The sequence below is a fragment of the Bos grunniens genome, chromosome 15 (genome assembly GCF_055505025.1).
Source record: "Bos grunniens cultivar Pamir isolate PY7600 chromosome 15, Bosgru_T2T1.0, whole genome shotgun sequence".
In the NCBI taxonomy this organism is placed as follows: Eukaryota; Metazoa; Chordata; class Mammalia; order Artiodactyla; family Bovidae; genus Bos; species Bos grunniens.
The window spans coordinates 57824131-57841985 of NC_141179.1; the positions used below are offsets into that span (position 1 = coordinate 57824131).

The 17855-nt window shown below is 36.6% G+C and overlaps 1 protein-coding gene across 8 annotated transcripts in view; it reads left to right on the plus strand.

The window, feature by feature from the left end:
- The window catches only part of ANO3 (anoctamin 3), a 496934-nt gene that overhangs the window by 444589 nt on the left and 34490 nt on the right, over positions 1-17855 (plus strand). For all 8 annotated transcript variants that reach the window (XM_086340919.1, XM_086340918.1, XM_086340920.1 and 5 more), the window contains one exon: positions 12076-12112. In XM_086340919.1, the coding sequence (XP_086197045.1) occupies positions 12076-12112 (37 nt within the window). The remainder of the gene's footprint in view (positions 1-12075; positions 12113-17855) is intronic.

Genomic DNA, 17855 nt, shown 5'->3' on the forward strand with positions numbered 1-17855 from the left:
ATTTAATAAGTATTAGTGCTTACATATTTATTTACATGATAATTCATGTAGAGAGCTGACCAATACACACATAATGATGTTGATACCATAAACAGGTAATATGTATCTGGGTCCAAACTAGATTGACACTGGTGTTATATGATTAGTTGGGAAGGGACTGGAACCATTTTCTATTTAACTTTAAAATAATCAGGGAAGTTCTTAAGTGAAAAGTGAATAGTCACTTGAAGAAATGGGTAAATTTCAATGCAAGGACAATAGTTAGTATTTTCTACTGGAGTTTGCTTTCTTCAGGTTCAGTTTATTTGCAGAAGGAGAATATTTTTTTACTGTATCTCCAAGTAAGCCATACAGTATTTTAATTTATGCTTTTGACTCATGGATTGAAATGAACAATAAACATTGAAAAACTACAGAGCTAGGATGAAGAGGGCTGTGTGATAATCTATGAAAGGCAGTATAGGTTGTATGTTGCACAAAATCACCACAGTGAAGGAGGAGCCATTCACAACATGGGTTTTATACAACAGATTTTTATATCTTTAATTCTTATGTTAACTGTTCAAGCAGATAGGGAAAGAAATTGTTTAAGGAAAAGCAGGCTTTAGTGGTTAATATATTTATTTCTAGGTAACACTAGCGATAAGCTAGTATGATTTTAAATTGATTCATTTTCCTATTCTTGGTAGGTTGGTTGAATATTAAATTTTAATAGTATTTAAGTACATGACATACAGTTACATAAGAAGGATATATAATTTCACTTGATTTCGATGGGAATACATCTGCATTTTGAAGAATGACAATAAAATGTTAATAGTGGTTATATTTCAGGAGTGGGATAATATTTGATTTCATATTTTTTTCTGTTCATTCAAATGTTTATCTCTATATGTAGGTTTTGATTTCTAATCAGAAAAAAATAGTCTTTACTTTTAATACATAATACCATGATAAAAAATCTGGAACAAATCAGAATCGGAATGTACTTTTACTTTGTATATGAGTCACTCATAAAACCACAGCCACTTGGGTAGCTTTAGGTAGCAATTTCAAGTCATTTTTAAAATTTTGTCTTTCACCAAGTAGAGCAAAGGTTTACTGATGGCTGCATAGCATCCCAGGACACTCACACGCAGGCGTGCACACACGCACACGCTCTCTCTGTCTCTGTCTCTTTCTCTCTCTCTCTGTTCCTTCTGTTCTCATTTATGCTCTCCCCCTCCCTCCTGCCCCTCTGAACACTGTCCAGGCTTTCATCAGTTTGTATTGTCAGTTCCTCAACATACTGTCCAGATAAAAAGTAATGGACTTTAAAAACAGGCAAAACAGAGATTTGCTCCTTGACCTGTGTGATCCTGACTACCCTGCATAACATCTTTGAACTTTAATTTCTTGATCTTTCAAATGAGGGTAATAAGACAAATGCCTAGGGGGATTGAAAGATGGAATGAAATCTGCTTCTAGTGAATAGAAGTGTTCAATAAATGCTCATTTTCTTCCTATTTGTTCAGTGCTTTGAATTTTTATTTCTCTTTATAAGTCTATTTATACTCTCATTTCTTTTCCTGCAAAATACAAAATTTTCTTTATATTTTTTTTCCGTTTCCCTCATCTTTAAATAATAGAGTTTGATTATTGCCCTTTAGTTCAAGATACAGGAATGCTGATGATCTTTTCTTTGATCCTTCTAAATTCTTCAGGCCACATCTGCATTTGTTAATAATTTTTTACTCTCTGTTCTTTATTATCTGCTACCTATAAATATGTAAATACTCATAGTGCTGGTAGAGAGAAAATAAATCACATATAGGTTGTTGTATTATATGTTTTCATCAAATATACATCTAAATATAAGAAAATTGAAATGTTTACTTATTTCATACAGAAATCATACCATTACACTATGGTAATTTCAGTAGTCTTGTTCTTCTTATGTCTTAATTTTATTTTATCCTTTTTTAAATCCATTGTTTATTAGCATTGAACTATAAAATAGCTACATTGTTCTTATAAAACTAAAGACAGTATAAGGATATTTAAAATATTAGATGAAAGTTACTTTTCTCAATCCAAAATGCCAGTCTCCTCCCTTCCTACCATAAACTAATTGTACCCATTGGAGATAATCAATGTTAATGGTTTCATGTCTGTAAATCTCCACTCCCCCCATCAATTATTATTGCCTTCAAAAACGTACCCTGTGTTCCTGGGTTTATTTGGCAATTTGTTCCAGAGACCTACCGATCTTCAAATACATCTTAAGTACTGAAATGGGCTCATATTTTTGAAGATGGACAATATTTCACAGACAAAGACAATGAAGAAGACAAATATGATTAATTAATTTTTGCTTGGGAAGGCAAGCATGACAGCTCTGGTAACAGAGCTTCCACATTCAGTGTTCATTCCGTAATCCCTACCCAGAAAATTACTGATCATTTCAGTTAAACTAAAAGACATGTTACAATCAGAACTGCATTTGAATTAATTAGGAACTTTTATCCTCAAACATTTTCCCTACAAGTTCAGTTCAGTTCAGTCACTCAGTCATGTCTGACTCTTTGTGACCCTATGAACCACAGCACACCAGGCCTCCCTGTCCATCACCAACTCCCAGGGTCCACCCAAACACATGTCCATAGAGTCAATGAAGCCATCCAACCATCTCACCCTCTGTTGTCCCCTTCTCCTCCTACCCTCAATCTTTCCCAGCATCAGGGTTTTTTCAAATGAGTCAGCTCTCCACATCAGGTGGCCAAAGTATTGGAGCTTCAGCTTCAACATCAGTCCTTCCAACAGACATCCGGGACTGATTTTTAGGATGGACTGGCTGGATCTCCTTGCAGGCCAAGGGACTCTCAAGAGTCTTCTCCAACACCACAGTTCAAAAGCATCAATTCTTCGGTGCTCAGCTTTCTTTATAGTCCAACTCTCACATCCATACATGACCACTGGAAAAACCATAGCCTTAACTAGACGGATCTTTGTTGGCAAAGTAATGTCTCTGCTTTTTCATATGCTGTCTAGGTTGGTCATAACTTTCCTTCCAAGGCGTAAGTGACCTTTAATTTCATGGCTGCAATCACCATCTGCAGTGATTTTGGAGCCCAGAAAAATAAAGTCAGCCACTGTTTCCACTGTTTCCCCATCTATTTCCCATGAAGTGATGGGACTGGATGGCATGATCTTAGTTTTCTGAATGTTGAGCTTTAAGCCAACTTTTTCACTCTCCTCTTTCACTTTCATCAAGAGGCTCTTTAGCTCTTCTTCACTTTCTGCTTTAAGGGTGGTGTCATCTGCATATCTGAGGTTATTGATATTTCTCCTGGCAATCTTGATTCCAGCTTGTGCTTCATTCAGCCCAGCATTTCTCATGATGTACTCTGGATAGAAGTTAAATAAGCACGATGACAATATATACCCTTGAAGTACTCTTTTCCTATTTGGAACCAGTCTGTTGTTCCATGTCTAGTTCTAACTGTTGCTTCCTGACCTGCATACAGGTTTATCAAGAGGCAGGTCAGGTGGTCTGGTATTCCCATCTCTTTCAGAATTTTCCACAGCTTATTGTGATCCACACAGTCAAGGCTTTGGCATAGTCAATAAAGCGGAAATAGATGTTTTTCTGGAACTCTCTTGCTTTTTTGATGATCCAGCGGATGTTGGCAATTTGATCTCTGGTTCCTCTGCCTTTTCTAAAACAAGCTTGAACATTTGGAAGTTCATGGTTCACATATTGCTGAAGCCTGGCTTGGAGAATTTTAAGCATTACTAGCGTGAGAGATGAGTGCAATTGTGCGATAGATTGAGCATTCTTTGGCATTCTTCCTATTATCAGTGATGTTGCAAAAAATTGAAATTTGACGAAAGTTTCCACTGATGTACCATACCCTAGTTTTGTATTATTCCAGGTGCTTCTCAATCCCCAGTCCCTTGACCTCTGATTCTATACCCCCTCTAGTCTCTCTCCTCAGTGACCACTCCTTCCTGAGAATCACAATTAACTCTCCAACATACACTCCTCTCACAGGTTCAGACACAGCTTCTTCTCACTAAGTTTATATTTTTGATGAGGTTTAACGTATTCTCCCTTCCAAAGTACTTGCATTTTACAGATAAGAAGACCTCTAGAGACAGGTGAAGACAGTACTATTCTTATTATAGAAACTATCCTTTGAGATTCTTAAAATCCCACTGTGTGTGTGTGTGTGTGCGTGCATGCCTGTGCTCAGTTGTGTTCAATGGACAGTAACCCATCAGGCTCCCACTAGCTCTACTTCTTCAAATACAAAAGCCTGTGTAAATACCTAGAGCTAAGTACAAGCATCCATAGTTCCCAGGAGAAAACAGCTGACTTTTCTTTTTTAAATGTTTATTGCTACTTGTTGAACATTTGGCATAAAGACAGGGATTCTTGGAAGTGAAATAGGCCATAGAACTTGTACTTTGCCGTTGCAACTAACTCAGGAGAAAATTTTAAATTGGATTTAGCATCAAGCAAGAACTATGTGACAGAGGATGAGATAATTGGATGGCATTACCGACTCAATGGACATGAGTCTGAGCAAGCTCCAGGAGTTGGTGATGGACAGGGAAGCCTGGCATGCTGCAGTCCAGGGGTTGCAAAGAGTCAGAGACAACTGAGTGACCGAACTGAAGAACTATGCAGTCTACTCAACAAATGTGAAGGGAATGTTACATTTCTCAGATTCAATCCATATAAAAAATTCCTTCCGAATTTATGCATTTCCTTCCTTCTCAGGATGTTAAGACACTTCACAGATTATCAAACAGTCCTACCAAACACATGAACACACGGGATTAATTTAAAAGCTTAATCAAATAAGGATAGATGAATATCAATTGATATCAAAATATCAGACCCTTTAAAAAACATACTGCCAAAAGGATTCACCTGGAATACCAAATGCTACCTTTTGCTATTTTCAGACCAACACTAAATATACAGCTCATGGAAATGTACTTTTTGTTCCTTAATAACTTGACTTCGTGAAACTATATTCCCCAAATTAGGGATTTGGACTCGGTCAAAATACTCTATTAATCTAATATGTTTTTTGGCTATATGTCATATACATGAAATTACAAAATAAGTGCATGGAAAATAGTTTAAATCAGCCAAATATGTTTAATTGGAACTTTTCATATTTAATGGACACAGACTGAAACCTTAAGTCATTATTCATGCATTACTTTTGTCTCTTTCATCATGTCGGTGACTAACGAGAATTGTGCTTCGATAACATATCTCCTATTCATTCCCTGCTCCTCAGGCTCGCTTCTGCTTCCTTAGTTCAGCCAGCTACTTAGCATTTTTAACTTGGACTGTTGCTTCAGCCTGATTAGTCTTCCTGTCTGTGTTTTCACCTCTTCCCATCTCCCTTTCACTCCACTGTTGCAATCGCCTTTCTGAATTGCAAATTTGATCATTGTAATTTTGTACTCGAATCTGTCTAACAGGTTCCCACTGCCTCTGATATCAATGGCAAGGAGGGTTTCCATTATTAAAATCGGTTTTCCCTTCTCTCCTCATTAGTGGTGTGTCCCGTCCCCTCCCTGTCTATCACACCCTGCATTGCAGCCTACAGACTCACTTGTGCTTGCTCCCTGGCATTCTGCTGTTTCGCACCCATTTCCGGGTTCGCAGTGCTTCCTCTGTTGGCCTTTATTTCCTTTTATCTCCTTGGAGAATATCTCTTCATCTTTGACAATTCCAGTTAAGGATCACTTCCTTCTTAAAATTTTTCTCAGTTCCACATATGAAATGAAATAATCTTTTGTGTCTCTTCTCATAGGTACTTTGGCAGGTCTGTTCTCCATTTTTATCAGATTCTCCTGGTAGAATCGAACAGTCTTTTGTGACTATTCTTCTGTTACTTTTTGGGACATGCCTTTTCTCCCCCTATCAGGGTATCAACTCCTCAAGAACTGGGACTGTAGCTTCCTCGTGTTTGTATCTCCAGGTCTTGCCGAATGACTAAAAGACATTTAGAATATATTTTCGAAGACGTTTAAAATATTTTATTCTTCAAATATCCTAGCATTTTGAATATTACATTTGCTCAAAATTATTTTTGTTATTAGAATTATATTTTCAGTGCCTTTCAGGTTTTCTGCCCTTGTTATTTTAATTCAAATTAATGATCAAAGTATACACATTCTCTAAGCTTTTAAAATAGGTGGATCAAGCCATTCCTAAAGAAATGTTCAATTTGGGAGAGAGATATGGGTCAAGATAATAAAAATTTGATGACAGGCCAGTTTTACAGATCATAAAAGTAACTTAAAGGATTGTTTCCTGTTTTTTATTCATCAAATCACCTGAAACACTTTTGAAAAACTATAGATCCCTGAGTCTCATTCAGAATCTTCTTTGTAGGACTATGAAGTCTGTATTTAAAACAAAAAATAACCCGTAATGCTCTCCAAGTGATTCTGATCCAGTCATTCCCCAAAATAGCATTACAAAATCAGTGATTTAAGGGATATAAGCTAATTTTGATACACAGCCAAAATCATAAATCACATATTCCAAATACAGAATACAAATAATTTAACAGTAGCTAAAATTTCAAGTTATTATCTTTAACATCTTTTACCAGGAGGACAGCTAAAAAAACTTCAAAGCCAGAATTTAAAACCAGGACTTTATTTTTATAAATCCCATCATCCTTTTTCTTTTTTATTTTACTGACCCTGAAAATATGCTATTGAAGATACCGTAAATAGCATGCTTAGCCATCATCAGGAAATATTTCCAAAAAGTTTTTAATAAAAATTTAAAATGCCATTATTTTTTAAATGTATGTTCTTGTTGCTTGACAACAAGATTCTTAATTCTTAATTTATCTTAATTCTTAATTAATTAATTCTTAATTAGTTTAAGAATAGATTGCAATAGCATGACAGCTGTCTGGTCTCATGATTAATGCATAATTTTGAAGAAAAAAATAGAAACATCACAGCAGAAGTACTCTTACAGTTTGAAATAGCTGGAATTAAGCCAATTAAACTATTTCAGCATTGCCAATAAAAGGATGAATTCCTTTTGATTTTCCTCCTCTCGTTTTAGAATCCATGTGCCATGCATAGAGCATGCTTTAACCAAAAAAAAAAAGAAAGAAAACCCTTGAATATACTGGGCTGTTCTAAGTACTCCATGCTGGTTCTGGACTCATCCACATTATTTATTTATATTTTGCCACTTTATTTTTTTTGATTGAAGGATATTTGCTTTACAGAATTTTGTGGTTTTCTGTCATACATCAAGAATCAGCCACAGGTACACCCATGTCCACTCCCTCCCAAACATCCCTTCCATCTCCCCCCATGTCTTTAGGTCTGTTCTCTGTCTGTTTCTCCATTGCTGCCCTGAAAATAAATTCATCAGTAGCATCTTTCTAGATTCCATATATATACGTCAGTATATGATATTTCTCTTTCTGACTTCACTCTATCTAATAGGCTCTAAGTTCATCCATCTCATTAGAACTGACTAAAATCCATTCGTTTTTATGGCTGAGTAACATTCCATTGTGTGTATGTACCACTGCTTCTTTATCCAGTCATCTGCAGTGGACATCTAGGTTGCTTCCATGTTCTAGCTATTGTAAATAGTGCTGCATTGCACATTGGGGTACATGTATCTTTTTCAATTTTGGTTTCCTCAGGGTATATGCCCAGGAGTCGGATTGCTGGGTCATATGGTGGTTTTATTTTTAGTTTTTTAAGGATTCTCCATACTGTCTTCCATAGTGGCTGTATCAATTTACTTTCCCACCAGCAGTGCAAGAGGGTTCTTTTTTCTCCACACCCTCTGCATCATTTGTTGTTTGTAGATTTTTTGATGAGGGCCATTCTGACTGGTGTGAGGTAATATCTTATTGTGGTTTTGATTTGCAGTTCTCTGATAATGAGAGATGTTGAGCATCTTTTCATGTGTTTGTTAGCCATCTGTATGTCTTTGGAGAAATGTCTGTGTAGGTCTTTTTCCCACTTTTTGATTGGGTTGTTTTTTCTGATATTAATTTGTATGAGCTGCTTGTATATTTTGGAAATTAATTATCTGTCAGCTGTTTCCTTTGCTATTATTTTCTCTTATTCTGAGGGTTATCTTTTCACCTTGTTTGTAGTTTCCTTTGCTGTGCAAAAGCTTTAAGTTTAATTAGGTTCCACTTATCTATTTTTGTTTTTATTTCCATTACTCTAGGAGGTGGGTCATAGATCTTGCTTTGATTTATGTCATTGAGTATTCTGCCTATGTTTTCTTCTAAGAGTTTTATAGTTTCTGGTCTTGAAAGTAGGTTTTTAATTCATTTTGACTTTATCCTTGTGTATGGCATTAGCAAGTGTTCTAATTTCATTCTTTTGCACATAGCTCTCTGTTTTTCCCAGCACCACTTATTGAAGAGGCTTATCTTTGCCCCATTGTATATTTTTGCCTCCTTTGTCAAAAATCAGGTACCCATAGGGTGTGGGTTTTATCTCTGGGCTCTCTATCTTGTTCCATTGGTCTATATTTCTGTTTTTGTGACAGTACCATATTGTCTTGATGACTGTAGCTTTGTAGTATTGGACTCTTCCACATATTAATCCCCTTCTGTCTCTAGAGTCCAGAGCATGCATTTCTATGTTTCTTCCATGGGCCTGATCCCCAAAGACCTCAAAATGTACCCAAGTTTCCTTAACTGATAATTACAATGCAAAAAGGCCTTGACCTCAAAAGGAAACAATAACAAAAGACTCTTAATAAGAAGATTGGCTTTTTAAAATATATTTGTTTAGTTTGTTCATGTGTATGGCAACGATTTCTAGAAATTCAAAAAGGAGAATTCCTGGAAAAGTGAAGACTCTTTTTGTTTCTGCATTTGCCATTTGGAGCTCCTTTTTACAATGAAAGTTAGATTGTGAGCATCTGACTTGGAGATGAAGAGCATTAAAGCAAATGTAGGACTCCTGGATTTTGCCCCTTGACAGCAAATGCCTTTGCCACTTTTTCCCAATGGATTTCCCATGACAACTCAAAGCATTATTTGGGGAGATGATGACTTTTTCAGCTCAGAATGCATTCTGAAGTCCTCACCACAGCCTATGAGACACCAAAAAAGTATTTCCCTCTGAGATCTCTCTGATTCGCCTGTTACTTCCTTTGCACCTCCACCCCATCGCTCTTATTCCTCCACCTTCAGGAGACACACCAAGTGCATGGCCGGCTCAGGCATTTGCACTCATTGTTTCCATGTCTCCCAGATACTTAGCCCCATCTCTGTTTGGCTCCCTTACTCCAAGTAGCTCTCTGCTCAGATGTCTCCCTCTCTTAGAGGTTTCCCTGACCAGCTTCTACATAGCACTCTACTGCTCTCTACCCATCAGCCTGCTTCATCTCTCCTCTTAGTACTTGGCATCTCCTGCCAAGTACATATTTCTTTGTCATATGTCTCTGAGAACCAGAATTTAAATTCCATAATGATAGAGACTATATTTGATTCACTGTCATTTGTTTCCCTGGATAGTACCTGACTCATTAGAAATTTCTAATAAATACTTTTAACCCAATGTACATGACTAAGAGAATATTGGCTTATTGAAATGGACTCATGAATGATTTTTAAAGCTTGGGTTCACTATGTGGTATTTTATGTATTTTTAAAATTTATTTTATTTATATATGTATTTTAAAGACACACATATATTGCATATATATATATGTATAATGATGCAGATTCATATAATGTATACATACACTCTTTCATAAATTCTTCTTCCTATCCAACTCTGTGACCCCATGGATTGCATCTCACCAGGCTCCTCTGTCCATGGGATTTCCCTGGCAAGAATACTGGAGTGGGTTGCTATTTCCTACTCTAGGGTATCTTCCCGACCTAGAGATTGAACCTTGGAGGTGTCTTTTGCTTCTCCTGTATTAGCAGGTGGATTCTTTACCACCACAATACCTGGGAAGCCCCCATACAGTCACTACCTGTATATAATGTAGTAAGCAGAACAACTGACCCTGAATCCCTTTATTTTCTCCTCCCTCAATTATATCTCCATTCCAACACACACACACACACACACACACACACACACAACACTTCCCCTGTCAAGGTTGCTGTCATATACCATCTAGTTGGTTATATTTAAATTATGGTTTCCTCGTACACTTTGTGGGTGAGTTAATGAGTCACACTGCAAGGACTGTTTTGTAGTTTATCATCATGACAGTGCCAGTAGGCAGTAGCATTTGGGCCTCGGATGGTATAGGCTCTCCACTACTCTAGATACCCTTCCAAAAGTGGTATTTCCAGGGGTGGCACAGTGGCTTTTCTGACTGGTAAAATTCCTTCAAAGATTATTAGATTATTATAGTCCCTTGGGGCATCAGCTCTAGATATTGCCATCCTGGGCTTATGGGCAGGTCTATGTGCTAAGTCCTAAGATAAAATCTGAAATTGTTTATGAGACAAGGCATAGTGTAGATGCTACAAGAGAGTCTTTAAACCAAATACTGACTTTGCTTCTTGCTTAGAAGTATTATCTCAGGCTAGGTACTTAACATTCTAAACCTCAGTTTCCTGTTCCATAAAATCGTAACATCTATTTGATAATATTTTTGTAAGGACAAACATAAATAATATACACTGGGTTGGCCAAAAAGTTCGTTCCAGTATCTGTAACATCTTACAGAAAAACATGAACGAACTTTCTGTACAGCCCAATGGAAAACACTGTTTGGCACCAGCCAGATACTCTAAATGGCAGTTACTTAAGTAAAATTTTCTCAGTCTCCATGAGGGCATGGAGTGCTTTCTCATTCAGTGCTTGAAGCCCAGTAGCTACTCATGGACTATTTGCTGATTGATAAGGCTTTCTTATCATACTCTTTGGAGACCCTTCTCTAATCATCTTAGTTGATAAACGGGGCATGGAAAAGAGTAAAGTCAGGAAAATTTTGGTGCTCACAGATTCAAACTTATCTAATTCTAAAATTTGAAAATGATAACTTGTGTGTATAGTTTTTAAAAAAACTGCACCAGGAATAGAATGAAACTTTTGTACTCAATATAATCTTTCTGTTTGAAGACACCGCTTCAGATCTTAGGAAGAGATAGTTTGAATCATGGTTAAGATGAATAATCACATTAGTTCTATTGAATGAACAGTCAGGGAAGGTGAACAAGTTTTAATGTGTCCATATACCTTTTTGATTTTGCATGCTGATAGGCAGGGTTACTTGAATTTATAGTCTAAAAAATAATTTGTTTAATTTTGAAGTTATGTAATTATATTTACATGCACACATATATCACCCTTCTATCTGTAGTAAATATATGCTTCCAGCTGTATTTACTTGTAATATTGTGAAACATGTTTTTTTTTCCCTTGAGTCTGTATGAGTTGTGAACAGAGTAAGGTGGGACAAGGAGAATATAAAAAATATAAAAAAATATTCTGACAGATTATAAAAAAATGTTATAAAAATATTCACGTAACTACAGATTCAACAGATTTGATTAGTGAATCTTATTTTAAATAAGCACCAAACCAACTTGTTTTGGGAAACAAAGTGAATCTTGTTTTAAATAACCACCAAACAGCTTTGTTGTTTGGGAATGCAACTTTGTTCGCTGTCTTTGTCATAATTAGGAAAATTGTTTATCAATAGTAAAGAAGACATAGTTCCACTAAACCTTCCAGTGTAGGAAAAAAGCAAATATAATTTGGTTATCAAATCCCAGGTCAGACATTAACTAGCTGAAACTCTTTGGGGTATATACAAGTCTCTTTTGTTTGACTTATAAAGTGAAAATAAAGACAGCAGAAAGGTTATTGCAGAAATCATGTCTGTATATAGCCACATTTACAATGTGTTTTATTACATTTTGTGTGTTCATGTATATAATGCACCACATAGTAAGATTTAAAACGTGCTTCTTCTTAATTGAAAGAAGTCATTCCACTTTGTAGAATAACTTTAGATGTTTCATTGAATAGTCTAAATAGCAGTTTTTTCTAAAAGAAAATAACATTAACTGCTTTCTCTTATTACAGGCTTATGAAAAAATTGCTTACCTTCTCACTAATTTAGGTAAGTCCACTTTTCTTACTTCACTCCTTAGTAAGAAAATAACACGGGCATATCAGTCTGCAGTTTCTTTACATACTTTAGCATTTTTTATATCAACTTTGGTTGGATAATTGTCAATAAAATGAAAGAAGGGACCTAGGAAGTTGGAATTCATCGTATAACTATAGAGAAGCAAAGTATATAGTTACAAAATCCTAGTAGAAATTAACAAACCTAGTTCTGCCTACTTGGGATTGCTTTCCCCCCTACCTTTTCAGTTCTTTGGGATTTTCCCTGCAACATTTATTTTATCACAGTGTCATATTACATGTACACAACTTAAAAGGCACAAGAGAATCAAGAGATTTATGATAAATACCAGCTCTTTGCACATTGCCCATTCTTGCTTTCCATATCCCTGAGGTAGTGCTTTTTAGCAGTTTAATCATTGTTTTCTGTTCTACCCTATTTCTAAATTGCATGCTATTGCTGCCATTCTTGAGTTTTCCAGCTTTGGGAAGTGATTGCCTTCCCATACTAAAAGACAGGAACTTCGTACTTTATTCCCGCAGTATCCTGCACCCTCACACTTCCCCAACCATCTCGAGGTAAAAGCAGACTGTTATTTCTCCTCCTTCCAAAGCACTTGTACTGGCAGCATTAGCCTATGAATAATTGGTGTTCACATCGTTTATCTACAGAACTATGCTCATATCTAAGGCATGATGTATACTGTGGTGGCTTTCTTTCTTACACAACCTTTATATTTTCGTGAAGCTAATAATAACTTTTTTTTTTTTTGCTTAATTGTCTACACATACTTGCCTTGATTTATCCCCAACTTCCTGCCGTAACTCTAAATTCTCTCTAAATGCATTAAAAACATCAAATATTGTACTCACTTTCTTCTGAGAGGTATCCTCCCTGAACCACTGTCTACTCCAGTCTCAATAGGTTACCCTCTGGGCTTGTGCTCAATTGCATACACTGCTTTGACCAGCACTGTGGCAATTCCTTCACTTTTTATTTTTTCAGTTGGACAATACTTTTTGGATCCTTTGTTTCTTCTGTCTTATTTTCTTATTTTGCTACCTGGAAAGTAAACATCTCAAAACCTTGAATGTCAGAAAATACCTTTATTTCTATCCTCAAACTTAAATTTTGGTCCCCTAATTTGGGTACAAAATTTTTATTACAGAGTTGTTTGAGCAGCGATCTTTTATTATTTGAGAACTCAACAGAGCCAAGGCATTGAGCTCGGCTAGACTCTCCTCCTTTACTATTTTGTTTTACATCACAATTCTGTGACAGTAGTATCCCAAGTTTATCGATAAGACAATCAAGGTAATTAAGTTGCATGCGTGCAAAGTTGCTTCAGTCGTGTCCCACGCTGCAACCCTATGGACTGTAGCCGGCCAGGCTCCTCTGTCCATGGGATTCTCCAGACAAGAATTCTGGAGTGGGTTGCCATTCCCTGCCCTAGGATCTTGGTTAAATCCCTCGTCGATCTTCCCAACCCAGGGATCAAACCCGCGTCTCCTGTGTCTCCTGCCTTACAGGTGGATTCTTTACTGCTGAGCCTCCAGGGAAGCCCAATTAAGTTAATGGGTAGAATTTAAACTCAGATGTGACAGACTCCACTGACTGGTGGAGTAACTGTATCACTCCATTAGGATGTGTTGCTTGCCTTACAGTGTGTTTACAGATGCGAGTAACATGAGAAGAGACAATGTATAGGGGGAAGAACTAGCCCCTAGTTCATAGTCTGGCTGGTAGGGTCACTTGGAAATTACATGACTGTGAGCAAGTTTTTTATTCTTTCCATTCTTTCATCTCCTCTTCTCTCTGCTCCATCTCCTTTTCTTTTTTTGAGTCTCAGTGTCTTCATTGGTAAAATGAGAATGAGAATAGTTGCTGTTTCACTGTCACTGTAGATTAGCTGCCTGACACATGACAAGTGCCCCATAAATGGGAATGATCTTTTTCATTGTTCTTTAAACCCTCTGAGCTATAGTTTCTTCAGTTGGGTAATAAAACACTTGAACTAGATATCTCAAGGCTTTCTTCTAGCTCTGATTCCTTACATTTATTTGCTTGTAAAGTATTTTATGCCCAAGATGAAAGCAAACCTAAGCAAGTAATTTGGGGGAACCATAGTATTAATTATAGAAGCAGAATATGCTAATTGCCAGGAATGTCAGTTTTCACTTGATATTTGATTTTTCCTTCTATAACTCATACCATAATGCCTGTGGACTCATAGCTGTCAATTAATAATGAGCTTTATAAATTTAAATTAATAAAATATTGATATTTTGTTTAAAGAAATGTAATGTTATTGCATGTATCTATAAAAATAATATGTATGCAATATATATGATATTAAATTCTATATAAATTTAGGCTTGCAAATTTGTGCTTCAAATTAGAAATTAGATTTTACTTTCTAATTATACAAAATACTTTTAAGACTTTGTTTCTTGATTTATTTTTTGCCCAAATATTTTATTTTCAAATATCATACATACACAAAAATCAAACCTTCAATTCTGTCACATTAAGGTTTTTTAAAGAGAATATATAATATTTGATCCAAAGTGATACTTTTTTCAGCCTAGCTTTTCGGTTGTTAAGAATTAGATCAGAATGGTTGTCAGTTGTTTCAAATAATGAAGTATCTGTAATAATGAACAATGATTTATCTGTAGTATTGATTATCTATAAAGATAAACTTAGATTCCAAGAAGCAAATTAGGTCAACTGTTGAATTTTTATTTTGTCAGAGCTCAATTCAGGAATAAAACTATCTATGTCAAGGGAAGAGTAACAATAAAATCAGATGTCATCATACTCATATTAGGCAAACTAGAATTTAATATATAGTTGAGAGGGAAAGAGAGACTTTATACTGATAAACAACCTACCAGGTCAGTATAATAGTCAATTTCTATATACCTTTCCACCAACTTTCAAAGCATAGAAAGCAAAATGTAATAGAAATACACAAATAAATTGACAAATAAACACTCAAAATACAAGCCAAGATATATAGGACTGGAAAAGGTCAGTTGTCATTCCAATCCCAAAGAAAGGCAATGCCAAAGAATGCTCAAACTACCGCAAAATTGCACTCATCTCACACGCTAGTAAAGTAATGCTCAAAATTCTCCAAGCCAGGCTTTAGCAATACGTGAACCATGAACTTCCAGATGTTCAAGCTGGTTTTAGAAAAGGCAGAGGAACCAGAGATCAAATTGCCAACATCTGCTGGATCATCGAAAAAGCAAGAGAGTTCCAGAAAAACATCTATTTCTGCTTTACTGACTATGCCAAAGCCTTTGACTGTGTGGATCACAATAAACTGTGGAAAATTCTGAAAGAGATGGGAATACCAGACCACCTGACCTGCCTCTTGAGAAATTTGTATGCAGGTCAGGAAGCAATAGTTAGAGCTGGACATGGAACAACAGACTGGTTCCAAATAGGAAAAGGAATATGTCAAGACTGTATATTGTCACCCTGCCTATTTAACTTATATGCAGAATACATCATGAGAAATGCTGGCCTGAATGAAGCACAAGCTGGAATCAAGATTGCCGGGAGTAATATCAATAACCTCAGATATGCAGATGACATCACCCTTATGGCAGAAAGTGAAGAAGAGCTAAAGAGCCTCTTGATGAAAGTGAAAGAGGAGAGTGAAAAAGTTGGCTTAAAGCTCAACATTCAGAAAACTAAGATCATGGTATCTGGTCCCATCACTTCATGGCAAATAGATGGGGAAACAGTGGAAACAGTGGCTGACTTTATTTTTCTGGGCTCCAAAATCACTGCAGATGGTGATTGCAGCCATGAAATTAAAAGACGCTTACTCCTTGGAAGGAAAGTTATGACCAACCTAGACAGCATATTAAAAAGCAGACACATTACTTTGCCAACAAAGGTCCGTCTGGTCAAGGCTATGGTTTTTCCAGTGGTCATGTAGGGATGTGAGAGTTGGACTATATATAAAGAAAGCTGAGCGCCAAAGAATTGTTGCTTTTGAACTGTGGTGTTGGAGAAGACTCTTGAGAGTCCCTTGGACAGCAAGGAGATCCAGCCAGTCCATCCTAAAGGAGATCAGTCCTGGGTATTCATTGGAAGGACTGATGTTGAAGCTGAAACTCCAATACTTTGGCCACCCGATGCGAAGAGATGACTCATTGGAAAAGACTCTGATGCTGGAAAAGATTGAGGGCAGGAGAAAAAGGGGACAACAGAGGATGAGATGGTTGGATGGCATCACCGACTTGATGGACATGGGTTTGGGAGGACTCCGGGAGTTGGTGATGGACATAGAGGCCTGGCATGCTGTGGTTCATGGCGTCACAAGGAGTTGGACATGACTGAGTGACTGAACTGAACTGATAGAGTATTTAAATATCGTAACTAGCAGGCTTCCTTTAAACATATATAAGCTGTATGCTCAAGAGAAAAGTGAATATTCTTTTGAGACACTTGATAACTGACATAACTTATCCATGTAATTTGGCTACAGTGAAATTGCGACTTTTTTTGTCCCAAGGCAGAAATCACACAGGACACATGTGTGGATCATGAGGTAATGAAATTGGAAGTGAAGTGAAGTGAAGTGAAGTCGCTCAGTCGTGTCCGACTCTTTGTGACCCCATGGACTGTAGCCTACAGGGCTCCTATGGGATTTTCCAGGCAAGAATACTGGAGTGGGTTGCCATTTCCTTCTCCAAAGTTTTCTCCAAAATTAGAAATGGAGACCCAAAACAATCTTACACAGCGGATTTTTTAAAAACCCACAGTCTTATTTCTAAATAAGTTTTCTGTTTAATTTACAAACTATTTAGAAGGAAACAACAGTGAAAACATAACCATGCAGAAATGTCGGTTCTCCTGACAGCTCTCCCTTCTGCCCATCAAACAGTCACTCTTGTGGATCCCCACAGATCCTTCCTGTTTCTGACAGTTGTCTGCTTTGGGCTTGGTGCTCCCCAAGACCTATTCTGGAGTTCCCCAGGATAAAGTTTCCTCTTTATTCTGTGCTTTGCTCATGCATACAGTTTGGCCTATCTTTTCCTTTAAGTCAGAGCACATCTACTTTCTATCTTTCTTGAATTTTCAGTTACGTTACAATATATACATTAGATGTGCATATATATTTTCTGTCCCTTATTTGGATATCCAGTGGGAGCTGAGGCTGAGGTACATTCTGCTATCTTCATCCAGTTTTATGAAGATGTTGCTTTATGTTGTTATCTATTGTTTGCTATATTTTGAGAAGTCAGAACCCTAAGGTGTAAGTTGACAGAGTTCTTAAAATCATTTTATCTAAATTCCTAATTTCACAGATTATAAAACTGATTGCAAAATACATGCAGACACCTGCCTGAGGTTACCAGCAAATTAGGTATAAGGTTGAGATAAGAACTGAGCTTTTCTGACTAATGTAGCCCTCTTTTTTCTTTACTAATCCACTTTAGTCTGCATATAAAATATTCCTTTTTTAAAGAACTCTGTAGACAGTTAAGTTCTCTGAATTAAGTATAGACATTTGGAATGAAAGACTGATCTAATATTTATGGTTACCTCTAAATGACAGGAGCAGAGAGAATCATGAAAATCCTTATGTCTTAACAACAGATATCATACTTTTATAGTTGTGGAAAATGTCTAAAGATTATCTCATTGGATCTTTTCAGCAATTCTGTGGAACAGATATTATCATTCCTATTTTTACAAATGCAGACACTAG